The sequence below is a fragment of the Leptonychotes weddellii genome, chromosome 2, assembly GCF_054177405.1.
Source record: "Leptonychotes weddellii isolate Sample4059 chromosome 2, ASM5417740v2, whole genome shotgun sequence".
In the NCBI taxonomy this organism is placed as follows: Eukaryota; Metazoa; Chordata; class Mammalia; order Carnivora; family Phocidae; genus Leptonychotes; species Leptonychotes weddellii.
The window spans coordinates 30,192,754-30,219,302 of NC_138370.1; the positions used below are offsets into that span (position 1 = coordinate 30,192,754).

Consider the following 26,549-nt stretch of genomic DNA (forward strand, 5'->3'; position numbering starts at 1 on the left):
TTTCTGACACAGGGGTAGAGCTGTCAGAGGTATCCATGCATGTATCTGGGCAGGAGCTTTCCAAGCATGTGAATGATCCAATGAAAAAATAAGTCAGGAATGTTTGATGAATAAAAGCGATGTCAGTTTGGCTGGAGCAGAGTTAGCAAGAGGGCTGTGGTAGTGAGTAGGTCAGACAGTAAAACTCCTGGAGGCTGTAGGAAGTCTTGGGGGGCATCTGTGTTTTATTCTCAGTGAAAGGGGGAAATCACTGGAGAATTAAAGTTTCAAGCACATGACTTCCACTTTAAAAGGCTGGTTTGTGAAAAAATAAATAAAATAAGGCTAGTTTGTTGATTTAGTCTGTATAATGGCAAGAGTAGAAGTGGGGAAACCAGTTAGTGGAGAAACTACTGTAGTAATCCAGGAAGGAAAGGAAGGTACCTCCAACCAGGGATAGTAAATATGGTCTTAGGAATAAATTCTGAAGGTGACCCAACAGAATGAATTGACAGTTTGAATATAAAGTATAAGGAAAAATGCTTAAATAATGTTTACTGATAAAGCAGTAAGATAATCAAGGTTACATGTAAACACAGACTTGTTTTCAAATTTGTGCTCTTAATACATTTTAAAATTTACATTAAAATTTTATGAACATTGTGAGAGAAAATCTACACAGGTAATGGTGAGCCAAGACAAGTGTCTGGTATGCCCTGACAAGCAGTTTGTTTTCTCATCTGTGAGAAAGTATTTCTCATTTAAGGTATTTTTGAAGTGGTAAAGGGAGGATTTAGCATGACGTGGTTTGCTTTTTGAAATTTTACTGGGATAAAGTAGGAAAAAAGTCAGTCAGACTCAGTGAGAACCAGAGACTAGTGAAATAGTTATGAGACTACGGAATACACAGAAATGCAGGAGGAGGCAGGATCAGGTAAGAGGAAAAGAACAAGAAAGTTTTGGGTGATATAGCAGAGATAGACTCAATTGAAGGGATAACTGGATGGGTGTTTTTGGGTTAGAATAGAGGAGAACTACAAAGACAAACATTTCTGACACAATGGAACATTTCTGACACAATGGATGATGACACCTTTTACTCATGACATATTGTGTAGCCGGGTCAGAACCAGTTTGTGTTGGAATGATGATGTGGAGGGGCTGAAGAATGAGTTTGGTTTTGAACATGTGTATGTATGTGGGACACCTGTTGGAAATGCACAGAGGACTTCTGGAAGTACTCTTCCTCTGAAGATAAAAATAGACAAATTAATAGTTATTATTTATTTCCTCACATATTTTTATTGTTCTTTTCCTCTGTTTCCGTGCTGGTGATTTTCTTTTATCCACATGAATTGTTGAAACTGTGTAAATGAAATGCATGTGAATACCACTTTATAATATTTCCCTTTACTGGGGCTGTCACAGACAATTCAGGGAAAAGAAAGCTGGGTTTAAGAATTTCATGGAATACAGGCATAGACTGTGATACCATAAGCAGTGTTCTATATACTAATTACTTGTTACACCTGTAGTTGCATAGCAAAATCAGATAGCTTTTATTAACAACTAAGATTTAGCATTTCTTTTTTTCTATATTTGTTTTACGACAGTGACTAAATGATGTCAAAAAGCCATAGGTTGGAGAGACTATTACTAAGACACTCACCATTAACTGACCTGATTCAAGAATGGAAAAAAACAAAAACTGCTATTCTCTCCTTTTGTTATGGCTTAAAGCTTTCAATTTCACAAACAAAAATAAATCCTGAGAGTGAAATATATAGGCTTGTGTCTATTGATTCTTCTGCCTGGTGTGATCCTTTATGGGGAAAACAACTTTGCCTCTTTTGAACCAAGAAAACTATTACATCCCAAGCTGTAAGCATTCCATGGGCTGCTGCCCACCCTCAGATGCCCAGGGCCATGCTAACTGCTCCCTTCTCAGGAAAAGACACCCTCAGTTCACACCTTTCCAGTAGCTCATGGTTCCCTGCTCTATCCATTCCAGGCTTTGGGATATTGAGAGGAAATATTGCTAGGTAAGGCCAGCCCCAGGACCCTCCGATAGTCACTAACATCATTCTATCTTCAGGGAATTGCTTGAACTGAGTTCCTGGTCATAGATAACTGTTGTGTCTCCAAGTGATACTTTCTTGGCCTCAGGTAAATTGAGATCTAGGATATATCTTTGTCCTTCGGGGAACCCAGACTTGTTACTCCTTTTTCACTGAGCTGAGCTTTTCTGGGTAAGATTTTCTTGCTTCAGTGCCCTCCTCCCCATCTCCCTCTTACTGAGATGAGTGTACTTCTGCATACCTCAAGGCATTGATGGATAAGGGAACCATCAACCTAGCTGGAGTCTAATGAGAACCTACAGAGCCTCCATCAATAAACAAAGATTTTTTGCTCCTGATTCAGGTGTGGGAGTACCTCACCACAGAGACCAAGAGATTCCTTTTCCAAATGTCCATCAACTGATAAATGGATAAACATTGTACAAATAGTGATGTATGCATACAATGAATATTATTCAGCCATAAAAAGGAATGAAACCCTGATACCTCTACAAATTGGGTGAACCTTTGAAATCATTATGCTAAGTGAATAAAGCCAGTCACAAAACCCATATGTTATTCATTGGTATGAAATATCCAGAACGGGATGCCTGAGTGGCTCAGTTGGTTAAGCGACTGCCTTCAGCTCAGGTCATGATCCTGGAGTCCTGGGATCGAGTCCCGCATCAGGCTCCCTGCTCGGCGGGGAGCCTGCTTCTCCCTCTGACCCTCCCCCCTCTCATGTGCTCTCTCTCTCTCATTCTCTCTGTCTCAAATAAATAAATAAAATCTTTAAAAAAAAAAAAGAAATATCCAGAACAAAGACATCTATAGAGACAAAGTTTGGTGATTGTGTAAGGCTGGGTTGTTTAGGAGGGGGCCAAAGAGCTGGGGGTGAGGAGTGGTGATATATATGGTGGTGATCAATATATGAAAAATCCTAAAATCATTCAATTGTACACTTTAGTGGGTGAATTGTGTGAAAAAAATACATATCAGGATGATTCTACCATAACTTTCCTTCATCCTCATTGCCATTAACTTATTTTAGTTCATTATGATCACTGGCCTGCCTTATTTTAATAAAACTTTCTGAGGATCCCAGGTGTACCATTAGCAGGTCCAAGTTTTAATCCTGACTGGAGTTTAACGTTGCAACTGTTGACACAATTCATCCTTGCAAAAGGCTGTACTGGGATAAAAGAAGGTATAAATGAGAGGTGGGTAGAAGTTGAGTTAGGCTTTGGATATGTGTGGTTTAAGATTTCTCTTAGAACATTCAAAGACAGTTGCATGCTTTTGACCACCTGGGACATATTTCCTATTTGCCTTGCTGCCCTTCCCGCCTCTGTAGCTTCCCTGCTAGTGCTTAGAGTAACTGTTAACAAAACACTTAGGTTTCCTTTCCCTTTCTTCAACTGATTACAATCTAATACTCTACGAATACACACACAGTTGAAGAAAAGTGCTTTTTGATTGTCTTACCCAAGATCAAGTTCAATATTCTTGATTTTTCCTTATTTTCAAAGATAATAAGTTAACTCTGCAGTAGCATTTAAATAAAAAATTTCTTGTACAAGTTGTTAACATTTCTATTTTCTTCTCTTTCCTCCACTACAGCCAATAAATCATGCCAGAAAACCATGGCATGGAGAATCAAAATTACTAAGAACTTCACCAGAAAACAAATCATGCTCATTTGCCCCTATGTCACTATTGAAGGGTTTAATCAATGTAACCTTAGCCAGAACAAATCAGTTGTATGCAAAGGCATAAGCTTGTTTCTGGTGCTTCCTCTTCTTCAACCTGTGGCAGCTGCCCAGCCAGTTGGGAGCCCTAAGAGTGAGCCAGCATGAGCTGAAAGCAAATGCAGTCCTTACTCACAAGGCTGAGGACAGTGTGGTGGACTCCTGAGTACTCCTACTTTCCAGCCTCAGAGCTTTCCAATGGCCTTTAGCCCTGCCATGCTGGCTGTGCTCTGGCCCAACATCTTTCCTTCTCTTTGCACTGCTCTCTGAGCTTAGAAGACTGCACATCCATCTGGGCAAGACTACTGGTGTCTCAACCACCTCTTTTTGTCTCCAAGCAAGGCCAGGCTCTTCGTGGAGAGAAATTTCCTGTAACTCTGGGATCCCTACCTCTCCCTTTCTAAATCCTCTGCTGGTTCTTTCCTCTCTGTCTCCCTAACTCCCAGGCCAGGGCTGAGGATGTTAGCCAAGGTAACCACTCTCTAAAGCAAGGGTCAAGGGAAAAGATTGCTGGGAAGATGGTTAGTGGGATAACTAGCCTCACCTCATCCCACAGATAAAACTACATAACACTAACATCAGTGTAACTAACCCAGAAAACAACCCAAAGACTGACAGAACAAACTTCCCAACTAAATGAAGAGAAGAAACCACAAGAAAGAGTGTAGGAATGGTGTAGATATGGTGGGGGAGCTAAATGGCCCCAAGGGACTGTCAGTGGAAAGGAGGAGCCTGTAGGCATGGAGAAGCAGACTATCACACTGGGGAGTTCAGATGGGCAACACAAATCTCCATAACATTTAGCTTTGAAACCAGAGGGGCTGAATTTCATGAGTTCCTACAACCAGCAGAACTTAAAACTTAGAGTTTTAAAAATCAGACTCAGTGGGATGCCTGGGTGGCTCAGTCCGTTAAGTGTCTGCCTTCGGCTCAGGTCATGATCCCAGCGTCCTGGGATCGAGCCCTGCATCGGGCTCCCTGCTCAGCAGGGAGCCTTCTTCTCCCTCTCCCACTCCCCCTGCTTGTGTTCCCTTTCTCACTGTGTCTCTCTCTGTCAAATGAATAAAAAGTTCTGTAAAAAAAATCAGACTCAGCTCTGGGAGAGCCAGGAGGCAAGGGGAAACTGAGTGTTTCACCTTAAAGCAATAGCACAACAAATAGCCCTGCAGAGATAGAGCATAGAAGCAGCAGTGAAAAATTCATGGGGCATGGAGGAAGGAGAGTTGTTTACTAATCTCATATCATGTCTTGCAAGGACAGAGACATTTGGGAGACTCCTCTAGGAACAAAGGAGCTGGCAGGTGACATTTCCCTCCCTGCACCCCAGCATAAACACAGGGCCACTAGCTAAAACCCGTGAAGCACCAACTCTAACTAGCTAACTTGCTAACACTGCATGTCTTGCCCCCCTGCAAGTTAGTGGATCCACCCCCATAAAATATGCCCTTGGCCAGAGCCCATCCAAGGTAGTATCACAAGCCTGGCAGTGGGCAAACAGCCTGGACAGGGTCAACATTACTTCAAAGTGACCCCTTCCCCAGGGTGAGGAAAAAATAACCACACACACAAGTTAGACTGCATCCTCAGCAGTGGGCCAGGGGCAGACAGCTGGTCTGACTGCAGGCCCCACCCACCAATGAAAGCTTTTCAGGAGACAACACAAGGGAAGTACCCTGAAGTTTGGTGCTACCACATCTCTGGCAAATGCCTGTTCTAACTCAACTCAAGCCCAAGTCAGCCCCAGATTGGCCCACTAATACCATAGAGACCAAACACTGCCCACAACAGGCAAAGAGAGCCACTGCAGATGACTGGACTGAAGGGAAATGCACAACAGCAGGGTGCATGCAACACACATAGGAGATACCCCTGAAACAGCTGGTTCTAGTGAACAGCGGACATTGCGCTACAGGGCATTTCATAAGACCATTGCATTCAAGAGCAGATGTAATTGATTCCTAATACAGAGAAAAAGACACAGGGAGTTAGAAAAAATGAGGAGACTGAGGAATATTCCAAAATGAAAAAAAAATAGGACAAAATCATAGCAAGATCCCTAAGCAAAATGGAAATAAGTAATATGTCTGATAGAGAATTTAAAGTGATGATCATAAAGACACTCACTGGACTTGAGAAAAGAGTGGAAGATAATAGCGAGATCCTTAAAAAAGAAATTTAAAAAAGAACCAATCAGAGATGAAGAACACAATAAATGCAATTAAAAATATACTACATAAAATAAATAGTAGACCAAATGAAGCAGAAAAATGAAACAGCGACCTAGAGGACAGAGTAGTGGGAAGTAATCAAACTGAGAAGATGAGAGGAAAAAATTATGCAAAAAGACTTGGAGAACTCAGCAACCCCATCAAGCATAATAACATTCACATAATAGGGATCCCTGAAGGAGAAGAAAGAGAAAAAGGGACAGAATATGTATTTGAAGAAATAATAACAAAACTGTCTGAATCTGGGGAAGGAAACAGAAATCCAGACCCAAAAGTCACAGAGATAACTGAACAAAATCAACCCAAAAGGTCCACACCAAAACATATAGTAATATAAAAGTAGTGATGGGGTACCTGGGTGGCTCAGTCAATTAAGCATCGACTTGATTTCAGCTCAGGTCACTATTTCAGGGTCATGGGATTGAGCCCCGAATCAGGCTCTGCACTCAGCCGGGAGTCTGCTTGAATTCTCTCTCCCTCTCACTCTGCTCCTCTCCCAGCTCTCTCTCTCTAAAATAAATAAATCTTAAAAAAAAGAAAAAAAAGACAAAAAACAGGAAAAAATAGAAAACTTCTAGCAAGATGAGAGAAGTAAAATTAACATATCTGTATGAACAGTAAATGAAATAGACATATTGCTTCAATTAAAGCTAAATATTGTCAATCTAGAGTTAAAAGAAAGCTATATGCTATTTACAAATACACATATACACTTTATTTTATTTTTTTTAAGATTTTATTTATTTATTTGAGACAGAGAGCATGAGAGGGAGGAGAGTCAGAGGGAGAAGCAGACTCCCTGCCGAGCAGGGAGCCCGATGCGGGACTCAATCCCGGGACTCCAGGATCATGACCTGAGCCGAACGCAGTCGCTTAACCAACTGAGCCACCCAGGCGCCCACACATAAACACTTTAAAAGTAAGGATACACTTTTAAAAATGTTTTGAAATTACTTTTATTTATTTATTTTTATTTTTATTTTTTAAGATTTTGTTTATTTATTTGACAGAGAGACACAGGGAGAGAGGGAACACAAGCAGGGGGAATGGGAGAGGGAGAAGCAGTCTTGCTGCTGAGCAGGGAGCCCGATGCGGTGCTCAATCCCAGGGCCCTGGGACCCTGACCTGAGCCGAAGGCAGACGCTTAATGATTGAGCTGCCCAGGTGCCCCTGAAATTACTTTTAATGTAAAATAAAACATAGATGCAGAAAACCAACATATGAATGCATTTTATGAGATGCCATCCTTGTAACCACCATCCAGATGAAAAACAGAACTATCCCAGTCACCCAGCAGCTCCTTCCTGTGCTCCCCTCAGTCACACCTGCCTCCCCCACCAAAGTGACTTCCAGCTGATTTCATAACAATTATATCTGTATGTCTTTATAGTTCTGTCGCCCCAAAAGCATCCCTGGACATTATGATTTAATCTCGTCCTTTGTGTTTTCTACAATTCATAATACATTGTCTCTTTTAATTCGCAGTTTTCCTCTCCATCCCCTTTTTCCCTTATAATTTAAAAAGTTATAATTGGAAATTTGGACCTCTTAATCCCTTTCACTTATTTTACCCCTCTTATAACTTAATTTTTAAAGATCCCAGGTTTTGCATTGTAGTTTCTTGTAGTTTCTCCTGGTCTGGATATTGCTATTTGTATATTCACAGTGCTGTTTTACCCTTCTCTGTAAATACAAGGACACACTTACAAAGTAAAAGAATTTTAAAAAATATTCCATACAAAGTCTAATCATGAAAAAACAAATCTGGATATGGAAGTGTGAGACAAAATAGAAAATGACAAGGTGTATTACAATAGGTAAAGAGTGATATTCATAATGATAAAAGCCATTCATCAAGAAGACAAAACATCCCTAAATGGGCATATATAAAATAACATATCTTGAAAATATAAGAATAAAAAAATTTATAGAACACAAAGGACTAATAGAAATATCTGCTATCTTAGTTGAGTATATTAAAAGAACAAGCAGGCAAAAAATTAGCAAAGCTGTAAAATATTTGAAACTTATCTAACTTGACCTAATTGACATTTATAGAATAATATAGGTCACAAGTGAATAATCCATACTCTTTTGAATTTTACATGGAGCCATCTATCCATAATGAACCATCTAATGCACAATGAATCTTCTCTCAGTAAATTACAATGGCTAAAATGATTCAGAGTATGATCTGTGACCACAATAGAATTAAATTAGATGTTAATAAGAAAAATGTATGTGAGATATCCTCAAACTATGGAATTTAAATGGCACATGGGGCAAGAGGAAACCATGATGTGAATTAGAAAATATTTTGAAATAAATATTAATGGAAATAAAGCATATTAACATATGTTGAATATAATACACATAAATTTGGTGATTAATTTAAAGTGATGATAAATGAACATTTATAGTTTTAAATGTATATATATATTAGAAAGAAGAATGGTTTAAAATGAATAAGATAAACTTCCACTCTTAGAAGCTAGAAAAGAAATTACACCCAAAGTAGAAAAAGGAACATAAGAGCAAAAATCAATAAAATAGAAAACAAACATATAATAGGAAAAAAAAAAGAAATCCCTAACTTCTTTTAAAAATAAAAATAATAAACTCAAAGAATGATTGAAGAATGTAGAGAAAAATCACAAAATTATCAATATTGACAATGAAAAAAAGGGATTTGTAGAGATTCTATAGAGTTCAAAAGGAGGATAAGGGAGGGAGGGGTATTATGAACAACTTTGGCCAATATATCTAACAACTCAGAAGAAATAGATAAAATCCATCAGAAACAGAACTTTTCTAACGCAAAGAGAAAGAGAATATCTGAATATTTTAAAAATTGGCTTCATAATTTAAAAAGAAAATCTCTCACAAATAAAATTCTAAGTCCAAATCACTCCTTTTCTAAATTCTAAGAAACATAAGAAGAAGAAATATTCACAGCATTACACTAACTCTTTCAAAGACTAGAGGAAAGGAATAACATTTCCCAATTTCTTTTATGAGGCCAGCTTAACTCTGGTACAAAAATTGACAAGTTTATTACAAGGAAAGAAAATTACAGACATATATTTCTTATGACTATGGATGCAAAAATCCTAAACAAAATGCTGGCAAATCAATCCAGCAAAATGTAAAAAGATAGTACCTCAAATAGGATGTATCCCAGCATACAATTTGTTTCAACACTAGAAATTCAATAATTTTAATTCATTAAATTAACAGAAAATGAAGAAAACTATATGATCACCTCAATTTATATAACAAAAGCTTTTTTTTTTTAATTGAAAGAGAGAGTATGAGAGAGCAAGCTGGGGTGGGGGGAGTGGGGTGGAGGGGAAGAGTAGAAAGAAAGAGAGAGAGGGAATCCTAAGTAGGCTCCACACTCAGTGGGAGCCCAAAGTGGGGCTTAATCTCAGGACCCTGGGATCATGACCTGAGCTGAAATTAAGAGTCGGTCATTTAACTGACTGAGCTACCCAGGTGTCCCTAAACAAAAACTTTTGATAAAATTCACATTTGCAATAAGATACATATGAAAACCCCAGCAAACGGGGGCGGGGGAGTAAATTTCTGAATATGAATGTGTATGTACAAAAATCCATTGAATATAAGCCCCAGTGTAGAAGATACTTGCAAACCATGATATCCAACAAAAGAATCATATCTGGAATGCATTAATAGGCTCAACATATAATAAGAAAGAGACAAGACCACTCAGTGGAAAAATGGACCAAAGTCTCAAATAGGCATTTACCAAATAAGTTATATAAATGACCAATAAATATATACAATTGTGCTAAAGTTTATTAATAACTGTGAAAATGCAAAATAATGACTATAATGAAATAAACAAAAAACAAGTCTAGGCATTGATACGAATTGGAATTCTCATACATTTCTGGTGAAAATATAAATTAGTACAACAATCTTGGAAAACTTGGAAGTATCTATAAAACATACCCTGTGATTTAGCAACTTCATTCTAGAAATATATGCGAAGGAAATCACTACATATGTTCACCAAAGAAAGAAAATAGCCAAACACGGTTTTTAATAGCCACCACTATAAATAAACCAACGTTAATCAACAGTAAAATGGAAAAACAGATGGTGTTATATTAATTCAATGGGCGATAAACACCTATGAGGAAAAAGGAAAGCTATTGCTCTTCATGTATGGATGGATGGATGGCTCTCATAATCATTATATTAAAAGAACTCACATGTAAGAGTACATGGTGATTAGTTCCATTTATATAAAGTTCAAAAACAGACAAAACTAATCTATGATGGTAGCGGTAATGATTGTCATGGGACACTCTGGGGGTTTTGGTGGTTCTATGTTTTATTTTTTGATCTGACTCTAGGTGTTAATTACACTGGTTTGTTCACTTGAATATTAATCGAACTGTTAGCCTATGGTTTTTAGAATATATGTATGTAGATATATAGATATCTTCAATGAAAAGTTCTGTAAGAAGTGTGTATGAATCTTCCTGTTCATAACTGTTTCTTCAGCCGTGCATTTTGGAAGTGATTCTGCTCTTTTTTTAGCCTCAAAGCGGCGTCAAACTGATTCGAAGTCTTCTGCACAGACTTAGGGGCCAAGACAGCCTACGTTCAACTGCGCACTGCACCCATCCTCTTGGCCCACCTCTGCTCTCACAGCCGACTGCCTCTTGCTGGGTGCGTGGCCGGGAGGGGTCTCCACGCGCTCCCAACTGCCCTGTAGGCAAGCCAACTGCCGTTATTTGGGCTGGCATACAGGACATGAAGCCATGTTGTGCTTACTACTTCTTCTCACCGGGCTCGTCAGGGTCCAGACAGACAATAGTAAGTACAAGAACCTTTCCTCTGACCTTTTGGGAATGTCAGCTCTCCTCTCCGTTTTCTTCTGAGAGGCCAGATGTCCCTGGGAAAGTGCTTTCTTGTAGGGGCTCCGACTCTGTAAGCCAGAGCCCACTGCTGCATCACCTTCCCCAACCAAAATCCACATTGGATGTGAGGCGGCTTTCCCACTCCTCCTGGTACCATATGAAAGATGAGAGATGCCATGGTTCGAGTGAATGCCTCAAGGTTAGAGTTTCATATATTGCTTTGCATTTTCGACTTATGGACCCTGTAGTTGGAAAAGTCCAAAAGACCTGACTTTATTTGTACTGAATTTCTCTTTAAAGTCTTGTATTTCTAGAAAGAAGTGGGAATTGAGTGATTTGAAAAGATAGTTTAAAAAAAGGTGGCATATGAAAGATTATGGATTTAGATGAGGAAATAATGGAGGAAACTATGAGGTGATGGTGTTACTCTAATAAAACATTTGTCCCTTGCAGATTCTGAAAGACTACGTGTGCAAATTACAATACCAGAGAAAATACTGTCAATATTAAGTGGAGGAGTTGAATCACATGTAATTAAGCACTAGCATTTTTCACATTCTAAAATCATGTAGATTTTTTTTTTGTAAGATGTAAACTTGGCATTTTCATCCATGCAAACTTAGTGAATGTTATATTTATACCCAGTTTTCCTTAAGTGGAAAAGGCCTTTTGAAAATGAACCAAGATAAACTATGCTTCATAGAAATATGGTGCAGTGATACTTATTATCAAAGCCCCAAGTCCCATCTTTCAAATCTGTTTTCCTCTTGAGTGTCTTTGAATAATGATAGACCTGATTCATCTAGAGATTCTCTTCTTACTCACTAGGCTATCTTTGGAGGGTTTTTTTGTCCTTGTTAAGAAAGCCTATGGCTTCCTTATACTGTATAGTGATCATTTCATTTAATGAAGTTTTATATGAGTAATTTTTGCATCTTGATTGATATGAGTAATTTTTGCATTTTGATTGCAAATATGTTAATCATTAAGACATTTTTTCATGACATCTTAGTTCATCTTGGTTCAGGGTATTAGGTTTTCTTTTCTTTGAATTAGAAAATATATTTTTTTAAACTAATTTCTAGAATCATTTCTAAGATGTGAAATATATTTTTTCAAACACCACACCTTAATTTTCTTTTGGTTGGGTAGTAAGTGTTCTGGTAATTTGAGTGCAAATATTTCCTTAGCAACTACCCACTTGTCACCCTAATTTACAAACTTAAAATTTTCAATATATCATTTTAAAAGGAATGCATGTTTATGAAAACTTAAAATTTAACCATTTAAATAGAAAAAAAAGGTGAGGCATTTAACAGTATTTTGAGAGAGTTTTATTTTTTAATGCAAAAATAATATGGAATTGCTTACTCATATTAGAAAATATATACAGAATCTACTTAGAAGGAAATATCTTCAACCAGGCATCACCACCTTCTATGATAGTAATTCTCATAAGAGAAGTACAAAAAAATCACTTGTCCTCAACTGTCAATTTCATGAGGGAAAAAGTTTGACTATTTTGTTAATGTCTCTATCCCCATGTCTAGAACAGTGCTGAATACATAGTGTTTTTTGAACCAGTGAGCCTATATTGTACTTACTGGTTTAACAAATGTTGTAAACAACATAGTGTATGTTTATAACTGTTACAATTAACAAATAAATGATATAGATTATAAGAAGAGAATATTCAACTAGAAGTTCTAAAAAAAGCTGAATGGCATGTCTAGATGTGAAAAGTATAATGAAAGTGGGAAATAAATCAAGAATTAACAGTAGACTAGATAGATGCAACATATAAATGACTACGGGAGAAGGAAGATAGAATTAGAAGCCTCAGTATATAATAACTGAAATTCCTGAAAGAGGGGGAAAAAACCTGGAGAAGAGGCAATATTTAAACATATAATAACTGAGAAATTATAGAAAAAAGAGAATCTTCAGATGCAATTATGACAACACAGAATAAATAAAAATCAGTATTGACAACACCTTGACATAGCGAAATCAGAATACCAGACATTCTACTGGATGGGTATTATAAAATAGGAGTAAAATAAGACAAAGAATGAGACTCAAATATTAAAATTAAGTAGAAATGCAGAACAAAAAATAAGAGAAAATACACATACACATATCTATACATATATATTTAATAATAATTATTGGTAAATAACATATTTTTGATAAAGTGTGTGTATTGTACACATGTGTATATATATATACACATTTGTATGTGTGTACATATATACATACCCATATATATGTACAACACACACACACACACACTTAGGCCAAAAATATGAGTTACTTAACAATATTATTTAAAAGGTAAAGACTTTTTAGGATATAGTCAACCTTTATTGAAAGACATTAGATTCTCTTTCCCTCTCCCTTTGCCCCTTCTACCTGTGCTCTCTCTCTCTCTCCCACTCTTTTTCTAAAATAAATAAATAAATCTTAAAAAAAATTATACAACCACTAATAAAAGTGGAAAAATAAAAAATAGATCATGTTGGCAGTCAAGAATATTCAGTATTTTCTTAGGTTAATTTTCACCAAATCTATAGATTGACTGCTGTTCCCATAAGAAATTTCATGGAGGGGCACCTGGGTGGCTCAGTCCTTAAGCATCTCCCTTCGGCTCAGGTCATGATCCCGGAGTCCTGAGATAGAGCTCCGCATAGGGCTCCCTGCTCCGAGGGAAGCCTGCTTCTCCCTCTCCCGCTCCCCCTGCTTGTGTTCCCTCTCTCACTGTGTCTCTCTCTGTCAAGTAAATAAATAAAATCTTTAAAAAAAAAAAGAAATTTCATGGAAATTTGCAGGTTGACTCTAAAATGTATATGGAACGGTAAAAGGTAAAAAATTGTTAACTTTGAAGAACAAAACAGTGATTTACTTTGGTTTATTTCAAAACATATTTTAAAGTTTCAGTAATTAATATAATGTATTTCTAAGGGACAAATAAATTAATAGAACAGAATAGAGTGCCTCCTAAAACCCACACACATATGAACTTATTCAATTCAATGGTGGCAATGAAATCATTGAATAAAGAAGTACTGGTTAATAAATGGTGAACGCACAGTTGATTAAGGATATGGAATAACAATAAAGTGTATATTAATGCTACATTATACACCAAAATTGATTCAAGATCATTTAAATGCATACATCTGAGAGTAAAATACTAAAAATCTGGAAGACAAGATAGGAGATTATTTCTAGAACCTTATAATAGGGAAGAATTATACTGGAAAGAAAAAGGAACACAAATTCTTAAGTGAAGGATTAAGGAATATCTAGATTTATTTATTTATTTATTTAATTTTTAAGTGAAAAATGTTCCAGACTCACAGAAGATATTTGCAATCCATGTAACACACAAAAGGTATCCAGAATGTATCAAGAATTCATACAAGTCAATAAGATAAAAAACAAAAAAATAGAAACATGTACAAAGTTATGAATGACAAGGGTTGAACTTGAAAGGGTAATAATTATCAAACATATATACAAATCAGGATATTTATAGGGAATTGCCAAGTAAACGCAATAGGTTACTATTTCACATCATCAATGGCAAAAGTTAAATGTAACAAAACAAAATGCAATTAGAGGAGATGGATAAAATGATAATATTATTTACTTTTTGTGAATGTCTACATCGGTATAGCAAATTTGCAGATTAATTTTAAACTTGAAGTGAAGTTGCAGAAGTACTTTTTCATTTCTTTTTTTTTTTTTTTTTTTGTTTTTTTTTAGAAGTACTTTTTAATAAAAGAATTTCACTCATAGGTTTAGTTTAACATATCTAGCAAATATGCACAAAGAGGTATGTCTAAGATTATTTACTGGGGCATTGCTTAAAATAGTGAAACAAAACTAAACATCCATTGACCCCATAGATGAATAAACTGTGCTATATTTAGAAAATGGCATACTATACCATCAAAAAAATAAATTATAAAGCTACATGTGTTGATGATGTTGATGATAGCAAATGTTTGCATAGTGCTTATTGTATGAGATAGTGTTTCAAAGCAGAGATGTAATCCAGCAATGAAATATATAACTTGTAGAAGGATTACATTTATGCAGAGCTAAAATTTATGCAAAAAATTACTTAAACATCCATTATTAGTATAAATATAAAAATATGCACGGGAATGATAAACACAAAATTCAGGATGTTGGTTAGCTGGAGTGCAAGAAAGGGAATTAATCTTGGGATGAGAAAGTACTTAAAATTGTTTTCAAATACTTGTAATGTTTTTATTTTTTAACATAGACATTGGTGACAAGGCATTTTATATAATTTTCTGTAATGTTTATATGTCCAAAATATGTAATAATTAAAAATAATAATCAAGTGTGGCTTATAGAGAAGATCAAATGCCTTTGAAAAAAAATCATGCATAAAGTTGAAATATTGAAAGCTTTCCTCCTGAGATCAAGAAAAAGATAAGGATGTCCACAATTACCTTTTCTGTTTATCCTTGCCTGGAAATATTAGCCACTGCAATAAGGAAGGAAAACAACAAAAATTAAAAATAGGCATAATAATTGGAAAAAAATAATGCTATCATTATTTACAGATTAAGTGATTGTATACAAAATAAAATAAAATGACATAACAATTTTGTAAATTCTTTAGAAACAAGATCAAAACACAACAAAGCAAAAAGAGACAAGATCAAAACATAAAAATCAATCGTATTTCTATTCTGCAAAACAAAAATATAAAATGAAACTTTTAAAAAGAAAATTTTACACTAAATAAAAGTCAAAATCCAAATAAATCTTACAAAGATAAGCAAAACCTCCTCTCTGAAGACAATAAAACAAGATGAGAGAATTAAAGGCTTAAATAAATGGACTATATCCCATGCTATTGGATTGGAAGGCCCAGTAATGTAAAGATGTCAAAGCTACCCAAATTGATCTAACAAGACTAAACTGCCTATTTGTGAGACATCATTTCTTAATCTTACTATTAGTAAAATAGATCAATAAGTTTTGATCCAAACTTGGAATGAATTTTATAAAATCTGCAAATATACATTATGTGCTATTAAATCTTTGTTCTACTGCATAAATTTTATATCAAATAATTTATATTCTTTCATTTTAAGCATAAGTTTTGCAGTGGCCTCAGTCTTTATTAAGCTAATGTAATTATTGGATGAAGACCAATTTTTCAGATTCAAATGTTTATTAGCTACATTTAAAAATTAACAAATAAATGACACAAATCATATTCTTCCATCCATTTTTATTATGAAAACCAATATTTAAGTATCAAGTTTCATTGAAATAAATCAACATTAAATTATAAATTTTCCTTTTTTTGTATTCATGTGCTTTGAATGTAATTATCATTAATATAAAATGATAGTTTTCCTTTCTAACATTCTTCTCACTTTTCTTTGCCTTTTTAATATACTCTTCTTGCAGGTGTCCTACAACATTATGATTGAAGGAAAAACATACACGGTGAACCTAATGCAAAAGTAGGTGATATACATTATTTTATCATCTGTATTTGTTCTAATTGTTGTTTATAATTAATCCAGAATGTAATTATTTGGTATTTTTAAATGTTCCTAGTTACTGGCTATTCATTTGTCTTTTTTTTTTATCTTTAATTTTTTAATTTTTATTTTTTTTATTTTTTTGACAGAGAGAGACATAGCGAGAGCAGGAACACAAGCAGGGGGAGTGGGAGAGGGAGAAGCAGGCTTCCCGCAGAGCAGGGAGCCCGATGTGGGACTCGATCCCAGGACCCTGGGATCATGACCTGAACCGAAGGCAGACGCTTAACGACTGAGCCACCCAGGCGCCCTATTCATTTGTCTTTTATTTTATGCCTTAAAAACTTTAAGTCTATATAATAAATATCTAGAAGTTGAACCTGTAGTGTATACTCCCATCTTCCTCCTCAGTAGCACCAGATTTTTATTTGGCTATCCATGAATTTCATGAAGGATGAATTTTGTTATTTTTTAACCTTTATCAAAACATAAATATGTCTTGTTTTTGAATCCCTAATATTCAACCATATTTGAAAAGAACATCATGAATTTTAGGGTGGAAGGAATAGTGATAATTAGAAGAAATTACTTAACACTTCATGTCAGAATGTATTTAGGACTTAGAATATAATTGTAATTAGCCAAACTCAATCCCATGCCAGCTGATGAATTTAGGAAAAATAAGCACATCATACTAAGGAATAAAGAAAAATCAGAATTGTGATGGTACTTTTTAAATGGTACTTTTTAAATGGTAAAAATAAGAATTTCAGAACTCTCCATTAATGTATTTTTAAAACGGTGTGAAATTTTTTTCTTTCCAAATTTTTATTTAAAATCCAGTTAGCTAATACATAGTGTAATACTAGTTTCAGGAGTAGAATTTAGTGATTCATCACATACATATAACACCCAGTGCTCATCACAAGTGCCCTCCTTAAGCCCCATCACCTATTTTGCCCATCCCCCACCCACTTCCTCTCTGGTAATCCTGTTTGTTCTCTATAGTTAAGTCTCTTTTATGGTTTGCCTTTCTCTCTCCCCATCCCCCCCACCGCCATGTTAATCTGTTTAGTTTATTAAACTCTACATATGAGGGAAACCATATGGTATTTGTCTTTCTCTGACTGACTGATTTCGCTTAGCATAATACACTCTAGCTCCATCCATGTCGTTGCAAATGGCAAGATTTCATTCTTTTTTTATGGCTGAGTAATATTCCATTGTATAGATATACAACCTCTTTTTTATCCATTTATCAATTGATGGACACTGGGCTGTTTTCATAATTTTGTTATAGTAGGCCATGCTGCTATAAATATCAGGGTGCATGTATCCCTTTGAATTAATATTTTTGTATTCTTTCGGTAAATAGCTAGCTGTGCAATTGCTGGGTCATAGGGTAACTGTATTTTTACCTTTTTGAGGAACCTCCATACTGTTTTCCAGAGCAGCTGCACCAGTTTGCATTCCCACCAACACTGTAAGAGGGTTCCCTTTTCTCTGCATCATTGCCAACATCTGTTGTTTCTCGTGTTGTTAATTTTAGCCATTCTGACTGGTGTGAGGTGGTTATCTCATTGTGGTTTTGATTTGTATTTCCCTGATGATGAGTGATGTTGAGCATCATTTCATGTGTCTGTTAGCCATCTGTGTCATCATTAGTTGTATTGTATATTCTATATTTTTTTCCTGATATAAAGAAAGACAGCTTCTGAATAGCAGTATATTTCTTAAGCTGTCTTTTTTATATTAGGAAAAAAGGGTGTGATGAATTGAGTATTTCACACCCTACAATTAATGCTTTTCTTTTCACACATACAAGCAAAGTTCACTTAAAAACCATCACATAGAACACAAAATCTTTTGAAGAGTAACCACATTCTCAATGACTAGCATGATAAGATTAGAACATAATTACAAGTGTTTAATCAAAGAAGAACCAGCTTTTTGGAAATTATGTAAGAGTTACCAAATGAGTCTTGGCTTAGAAAAATTCAAAATATTGTTGCAAAATGTCAATAAAGTAGTCACAAATAGAACTTAACTTTTTAGATGTGACCAAATTCGTAATCAAAGTAAAACATAAAACTTTCATTTTTTTCATTTTATATGCAACGGATGAGAATATAGTGAGTGGTACTGTGGCGAAGAGGAGACAGAATAAGTGTTGCCAGGGAATCCCTGCTGGTGGAGTTACAAAGCCTTCAGTGACCACTGTCCCTACTCAGGGTGTCTTGGCAGGTAGTTGTCTTCAGGCCTAGCCAACAGTTTATATACAAACAGGGTGATGTCACTTGCACTCTCAACAGCCTATGAAGCTTTGGGTATGTGCAGAGCTAGGAGGAATCTGTATCTTGTCACAGAAACTTATCAATACCCTAGGGTCTCCAAACATACAAAATTAGAACACCAATTTTATCACATTGCTCAAAGGTGTTCTTGCCAAACTCAGGAATGGATCTAGATTAGAATATTGAGGGTAATACTACAGGCAAGCCTCATTTTAATTGTGCTTCATATATACTACTTTTTTACATATTGAAGGTTTTTGTGGCAACCCTATGTCAAGCAAGTGGTTTTATTGATGTTTCTGCTTCATTCCTGGTGGGTCCATTTAGCTGTCTCCAATGTTTATATTATTCCTCATCTCAGAGTTTCAGCAATGATGGGGCCATTTGTAATCCATTCCACATCTGCATGAGATGTAGTTTAGGGTTTTCATTTTTGCATGTAATGCTCCTTCTGCCGTTGTCAGGATATGCTTCATTCTGTCCATTGTCTACAGACAGCAGGTATTGATTTTTTTTCTCCTTCTGTTTACAAATTGCTGAGGATATTTCTAGCTCTATGTTCTTTACTGAAAAGCCCACAGTGTGTTCTCATGCTAGAGACCAGAGGCCATTTAACCCCCCTTCCCTAAGGCACAATTCTGGTCCAGATTCTGTCCTAGTTTGCAGTGTCACCTGCTCACTCTTTCAGCTGCAGCACTAGCCTTTGCTTGTACTTCCTTGAACATTCTGTTTAAAGTAAGAATCAGTACACCTTTTGCAAAGGGCAAACATTTTAGAATGAACTCCGGTCTCTCTTGCAACCACTGAATTCTGCCATTGTGAAAGCTGGCATAGGGGATATGCAGATAGATGGATATAGGTATATTCTAATATCACTTCATATAAAAAAAAAGTGGTGCGTTGGGTTTGGCCTATAGGCCATACTTCGTCAACACACTTTATTGTTTAAAGTGTAGTACCATATTTAAAAATAGTTAATGGTTAATTGGTCATTTCTGTGTGTTGAGAGTGGAAATGGAAATAGGGGATTAGGTCTTCTCTCACAAAAATCACTACCAATTACCTTTATTGTTGTTTTAATATTTCTTATTGTACAATATATTAAGTATAAATTAAAATACATGAAATATGTTTATGCAGTTAAATGAATAATTATGAAATGAACATTCCTGTACCCTGACATTAAACACACATTGACTGCCCTCCAAAAGCCATACAGATACCATTTTCCATCCCTGTTACTTGTAACTATTTTCCTGATCCATTGTGATAACCATTTCCTTGATTTTATTTAATTATCCTAAGTAATATATTTCTATGTGTTTGTTCTGAATTCTAAATGAATCACAGCATATTCTCCTACAGCTTATGTCAGTCACTCAAAATAATGTCTGTGAGATTTATCAATGTTGTTAAAAGTAATTCCAGTTTATTCATTTTTATTACTGTATAGGATCCAATTTTATGATTATGCAACAATTTATTCTGTTATTTTAGCCATTTTTGTTTTTTCTATTATGGAGATATTACAAATATTCAGATATGAAAACTCTTGTATATGTATTCTTTGTCACATATGCACAGGATTTTCTAGGACATATAATTAAGGATAGTCTGGATTGTTAAATTATATGCATTGTCATAATTATTAAACAATTCTCCCAAAGCATTGGACTAATTTAAATGCCCCTCTGAATTGCATATTCTATAAATAATGGTAGATAGTTTAAGTTTTCAATAACTGTTGATTATGTACTGATGTCTTACTGTGATTTAATATGTATCTAAATGCAAATAAGTCTGAATACTTTTTTAAATATATCAGTTGGCTGCTTGGATTTTCTTCTTTGTAAAGCACCTACATAAGACATTTATACTTTTTAAAAAGACAGGTCTAATCTGGCCTTTTCTTTCCTATTTTTAGGAATTCTTTTAACTTTTTGCCTAAAAGTCTAATTCATGATGTGTCTTCAAATAACTTCTCCTATTTTATGCCTTCTGTTTTCACACTTATGGTATTTTAGTAAAGAGAATTTTTCCTTTATGAAAAATTATAGTTTTATCTTGTATAAAAAAATGCTCCTTTACTCCAGTTGTCCTCTACATTATGTGATTTTTGTATTATTGCTTTGCTTTTAATTTTTTTTGTGTTTATTTTGATCTTTGTTTATAACTTCCTCAAAAGAATTCTAAGTTGATTACTCATCAACCATTTTTATTTTCTAGTTTAAAAATTTAAGGTTAACTTTTTTCTCCAAATACTGCTTAGCTGCTCCTCACATCTTTAGGTGTGTAGAATTTTCTCTGGTTTACCACTAGCAAACATTTTTAAGTTCATATTACATATCTTCTTTGGCCCATGAATTATTTCACTGTATCTCTAAATACCAATACATGTGGCACTTTTCTAGGTATTATTTCTAGTAATTTTTGATCACAGAATATTCTTTGATTTCAATCCTTTAAAAGTTGAGGCTAACTTTGGGATGTAATATATATTCAGTTTTTGTAAATATTCTATATGTACTAGAAAATAGCATGTATCCTGCAATTATTTACTATAATGTTCTTTTTAAATCATGTCATAGAATTCTTCCATATTCAAAAATGATTTTTCTATTTAGTAATATATATGTGTTAAAATCTTCCACAGTGATTTCCAAATTGATTAAATTTTGAATTCCATATTTTGAAGTTATAAAAAATTAAATAAAAATTTTACCTTTTTGGTGAATAAAATTTTAACATTATGAAGTGGCTAGTAATTATTTTAAATTTTATCTGATGTATATATAGTTACACTAACTTTATTTTGTTTCGTATTTGTAAACTACATTTTCCTACCATTTTCTTTCAATTTTTATCCAGTCTGGATTTTTCTTTTATTGAGTGTGAAACTTTCTTTAAATGCAGTCCAAATGATCATTTTTATTTTGTTGTTATTATTATTTTCATAATTTAAAAGAAATAATTGTCTACATACAGACATCCATCAAAGCTACTATTTTCTTCTAATGGTTTTCATTGTTTTCACTTTCACAGTTAGCTCTAAGATTCATCCAGAATTGATATTTATGTGTTTTGTGAGCATAAGAGTGAAGATTTAATTATTTCTTCATATTAGCATGCTATGGATTTAGCAAAGGCCATTGGGAAGAAAACACAACCTTTCTTCACTGCACTGTAATGTAATTGATGTCATAAATTGAATGACTCTGGACACTTTTTTTCTCTTCTGCTAGTTTATATATTTATTCTTGCACCCTATTTATCTATACAAATACCATACTGTACTAATCACTGTGACTTTATAATAGTTCTTGATGCCCAGCCTTGTTCAACAGTTTTAAGATGTCCTTGCTTTTCTTGACCCTTTGATTTTCCATATAATTTTTGAAATTGTTTTATTATTTTTCTTTTGTGCCTTTTATTTTATATTCCTTTTTATTGTCTTCATTTTAACAAATCTGTCATTTTATACTGTACCATTTCCCATCAATTAAATTCTTTGTTATACATTCTTTTACTATTCTTTTAGTAGTTTATCTAGATTAACATGTTAATCTCTGAGTTATTGAACCTAATATGCATTATTACTTTTATCAGTTACCCTATATTGTCAAATCATTAAATCTTTTAATTCCACTTGCCTTCTTTTATGTTTTCATTATTTTTTTCAGCCTTTATAATCCTGCATACATTTAAACCCCAATGAGATTATTTTTTGTACAGTCAATATTCTTTTATATTTAACCATAAATTTACTCATTCTGGTGTTTTTCATTTCTTCCCGCATTTCCATTTCTATATGCAGTTAATTTATATATCTCTCTGGAATTCTCTATATTTCTGTTGCAAGTCTGCTTGTTTTTGATTATATTGGTTTGTATTCATTGCTAAATTTTTACCTAACCCTACTCTTAAACATTTTTTTGCCTTTTAAAATTGTCATTCTATTATCTTCTTTCTTCATTTTTATTGACAAGGTAGTTGTCAGTCTTATTTCTGTTTCTTTGAAAGTAATATCTTTTTTCTTTTTCCTCTTAATACTTTGAAGATTTTATTTTGGTTTTCATTAGTCTTTTAAACAAATCAGATGTGATTTTTCTTTGCTTTTATCATGCTTGAGTTACATAGAGCTTATTGATTCTGTATTACCAGTTTTGAAAAAAAAATTTGCTCTTATTTTCAGAGAAATTAAGTTTAGCTCCTTGGCAACTCTACACAATTTCCAACATCGGCAAAAGATTGTACAGGGAGAGAAGCTATGTATTTTATATACCTCAAACATTCATTACTTTCTCTCTAGGGGGTACATGACACCAGGGGTTCTGCCTGTTTCTAGACATCCCAGGAGCTTTTTTGCCCAAACACAGATATTTGACTTTTTTCTTTCTTTTCCAAAAAACCAGCGCCTGCATATGACCAGCTAAATCTCTTTATAAGACCTTCAACTCAGAATCTGTGTGTTTCCTGGAGCCCCACCCCACTGTGGGTCATATTATTTTTTGGTATGACAAAAATGCAAAAAATCTTGCTCTGCTTATCAGTGTTTGGCTCTTTGACATTTTGCTTCAACAAATCCAGACTGCCATGGTAGTCACAAATTTTTATATTATGCTTATTAGAGAAATGAAATGGGATATCTGCATTTACCCTTTCTCTTTATAGCGCCATTTCAGCATATTCTTCCCATACTTACAAATAATATATTGTAATGTGAGTTCTCCATCTAATCTGTTGAATTCTTGTCACATTAGTTCAATATTTATTGAACATTTGTTATTTTACTGATATTCTTCTAAATGCTTGAGATCCACTAGTAAACAAAAGGGACAAGAATCTCTGTTTATATTGTTATCAAATGAGACTAATAATGCTATTAATGTGGGAAACAAAGGCAAAGGAAAAATTAAATTTCCTTACTACATACAGCCCACTGACAAGTCCTTGAAACAGGCAGAGTGACATTCTTCTAGAAACTCAGCTGCCTCAATGTTACTACTTTGTTAAGGGCAAAAGGCAATCTTAGCCTGACCCCCAGGATTGTGTAAGTCTACTTTAACATATAAAAATTCCTTTGGAAATTTCTTTTATCTCTACTCCACAAAGATGTATGTTGGTAGTCATCCCACAAGCGTATGACCCACTGGTATACATCTGAAGGGTCTCATGACTAAGGTTTTATTAGACAGTCATGAATGAACTTTTCCTAACAATAGCTAGCCCCTTAAGGTCCTGGAAACCTTGCTTGCAAAATTTCTTAGAGACTTACACTATCCCTAACCAACCCCCCTCCCAACTTGAAAGTATATAATCGATGACACCTCATGACGCCAGTGCAGCTCTTTCTGCCCACGGGTCCTGTCCCTGTGCTTTAATAAAACCACTTTTTTGCACTAAAGACGTCTCAAGAATTCTTTCTTGGCTGTTGGCTTTGAACCCTAATATCTTTCCTGCATCAATATCATAAATGAGTGGATTAGGAAGAATGTTAGAAGGTGATAAATGCTTAAGCAAAAATAGAGAGCAAAGTTAGAAGTGTTGTTTGAAAATCTTATGTTTTGATAATTAGGAAAGTTGCGTTTTTAAAATAAACTTGCCAAAATAAGCCTCACTGAGAAGTTGATATGTAAGCAAAGACTTGAAGTAGATGAGATGATGAACTATGCTGAAGAGCATCCCAGGCAGGTACAAATACTCTGAGGCAAAAGTTGCCTATTGTTTTTTGTGTTTTTTTTTTTAAGATTTTATATTTATTTATTTGAGAGAGAGAGAGAGAGTGCAAAAGCACAAACGGGGAGGGACAGAGGGAGAAGCAGATGCCCTGCTGAGCAGGGAGCCGAACTCAGGGTTCCATCCCAGGACTCTGGGATCATGACCTGAGCCAAAGGCAGAAGCTTAACCAACTGAGCCACCCAGCCACCCCTTGTTGATTATGTTTTTAAAAACAGCCTAGAGGACAGTGTGATGGTAAAGTGAGTGAGAAGAGGTCTAGACACCAGAATTTTTGAGTAAAATTAGAACAAAGTCCATGTATTCAGGACTTTCTATTTCTTCCCTGACTTGTCTATAATAAATACAATAAAATAAACATTTTTTCAAAATAGGAGCTTAGAAAACAAATTCCCCATTAAATACCTTTTATCTTTATTTTACAGAGCTTTTTTACCTCATAATTTTAGAGTTTATGGTTATGATGGCACAGGAAGTATGAAGCCTCTTGAACAGCAGCTTCAGGTATGACTTTTACTGTCTGTTTTACCTTTATTAGGTGAGTTTCTGTGATCACCTTACTTAGGGTTGGCCTGTTAGAAAACAAAGGGTTGGAGCTATGTTTTGTTTTAAAATGAAGGTAACCATTTTCTTTTGATGATGCTGTAACAACTAGCATGAGTTAGCTCCTTGGTGAGTTACAGATAGGGGCTACACCAGGTGGTTGTCACATAAAGGAAACTACTTGCAAAAAATAAGATCACAGGGAATAATTCCAAAGCCTAAGCAAGAATGAGCAGGTTCTTTTTCTTTAGTGTTTAGGATGAATATTCAGAAAGGGGAGCTTTGTCATCGCATGTGAAGGTAGGCATAAAGTTGTGCAGGTGTCCTTAGAAAACATGCCTATACACACTTTTTATGCTTGTTAATGAAGCTTGTGCTCCTCATAGGGTGGAGATTTTAGTGTTATAATGAAACAGAGGCAAGTGTTGGACAAGGAGAAGGGGCTGTGGGCATGCTCAGAGAGCCAGTATAAACTAGATGTGGTCTTGGGCTCTTCTCTTGGGTAAAGAATGCAGGATCTTGCTTATTTTTGAAAGAGCTCTGATAGTCTTACTACAGATTTATTGACTCTGATATGGTTAGGCTATTTCCTAGCCTGGTAGAGACTTAGGTTTGCATTCCTTTTGTTCCCTTAAAATCCTTAACTACTGAGGTTTTGGCATTTCTTTGTAATTCTGATACCTCCTAGGGAGCTCTATAAGAACTGTCCTTGGGCAAATAGTGCTGGTAGGGCATAGATCACAGAAAATAGCTGGGGGTGGGGGGGCGCTAAAATGACTTCTCTTCTGTCACAAAAGCTATGTCTCATCTTTCTTTTTCTGGGGACCCCTAGCTTTCTGCTTATAATGTGTCTCAAGTTAGCCTTATGACACAGATGGTCAACCAAATAAAAAATGATTGTGATTTCTTTAAGCTATTATTTCACAATGATGTACATGTATGTACTTAAGTACATGTAGCAGCAGGGTTGAAAATATCATGGAATACTTAAAGTGGAAAAAATATGATTTGAATCAGGAAAGGTAAATCTGGAAAGAAAAGGAGAATCCAAAGACTTGTCTAACATATGTTCAAGGGCCAAATAAATACACATGGAATTTCATGTACATTTAAGAATATATTAAATTTTCATGTATTTGGAACACTTGCAGCTTCATTTAATAATGTCCATAATTTGTTGTAAAAATAATTGAGAAGTGTGCATAGAATTGCAGGGATTGCTCATGTTTGAAATGCAGTTTTTCTTTTTTCCCTTCTTGCTGCCCTCCCAATTTCTGTTGTTTTTTTCTGTTTGTATTCCTGATTTCTGCATAGTGAATCAATCAGTATTTTGAAATTAAAACATTTTTATTTAGACTAAACTTTTAACAAAATAAATAATAGATAATGGTGAGTTGCTTTAAATTTTGTCCAATAGATTAGGCAAATATGTGTGAGTCATCTACAGAAATATATAAATACTACATGCTGTCAAAAATGATATATATATGTATATGTATACACACACATAAATATATAATACGTGTGTGTGGCAT

General features: G+C 34.9%; 2 protein-coding genes across 2 annotated transcripts in view; both read left to right on the forward strand.

The window, feature by feature from the left end:
• The window catches only part of LOC102740164 (A disintegrin and metallopeptidase domain 3-like), a 425,273-nt gene that overhangs the window by 85,459 nt on the left and 313,265 nt on the right, over positions 1-26,549 (forward strand). The window lies entirely within an intron of this gene.
• ADAM2 (ADAM metallopeptidase domain 2) overlaps positions 10,400-26,549 on the forward strand; it is an 84,867-nt gene continuing 68,717 nt past the window's right edge. The window contains exons 1-4 of the mRNA XM_081812864.1: positions 10,400-10,860; positions 11,358-11,434; positions 16,365-16,420; positions 24,897-24,975. Coding sequence (XP_081668990.1) covers positions 10,806-10,860; positions 11,358-11,434; positions 16,365-16,420; positions 24,897-24,975 — 267 coding nt within the window. The 5' untranslated portion in view covers positions 10,400-10,805. The remainder of the gene's footprint in view (positions 10,861-11,357; positions 11,435-16,364; positions 16,421-24,896; positions 24,976-26,549) is intronic.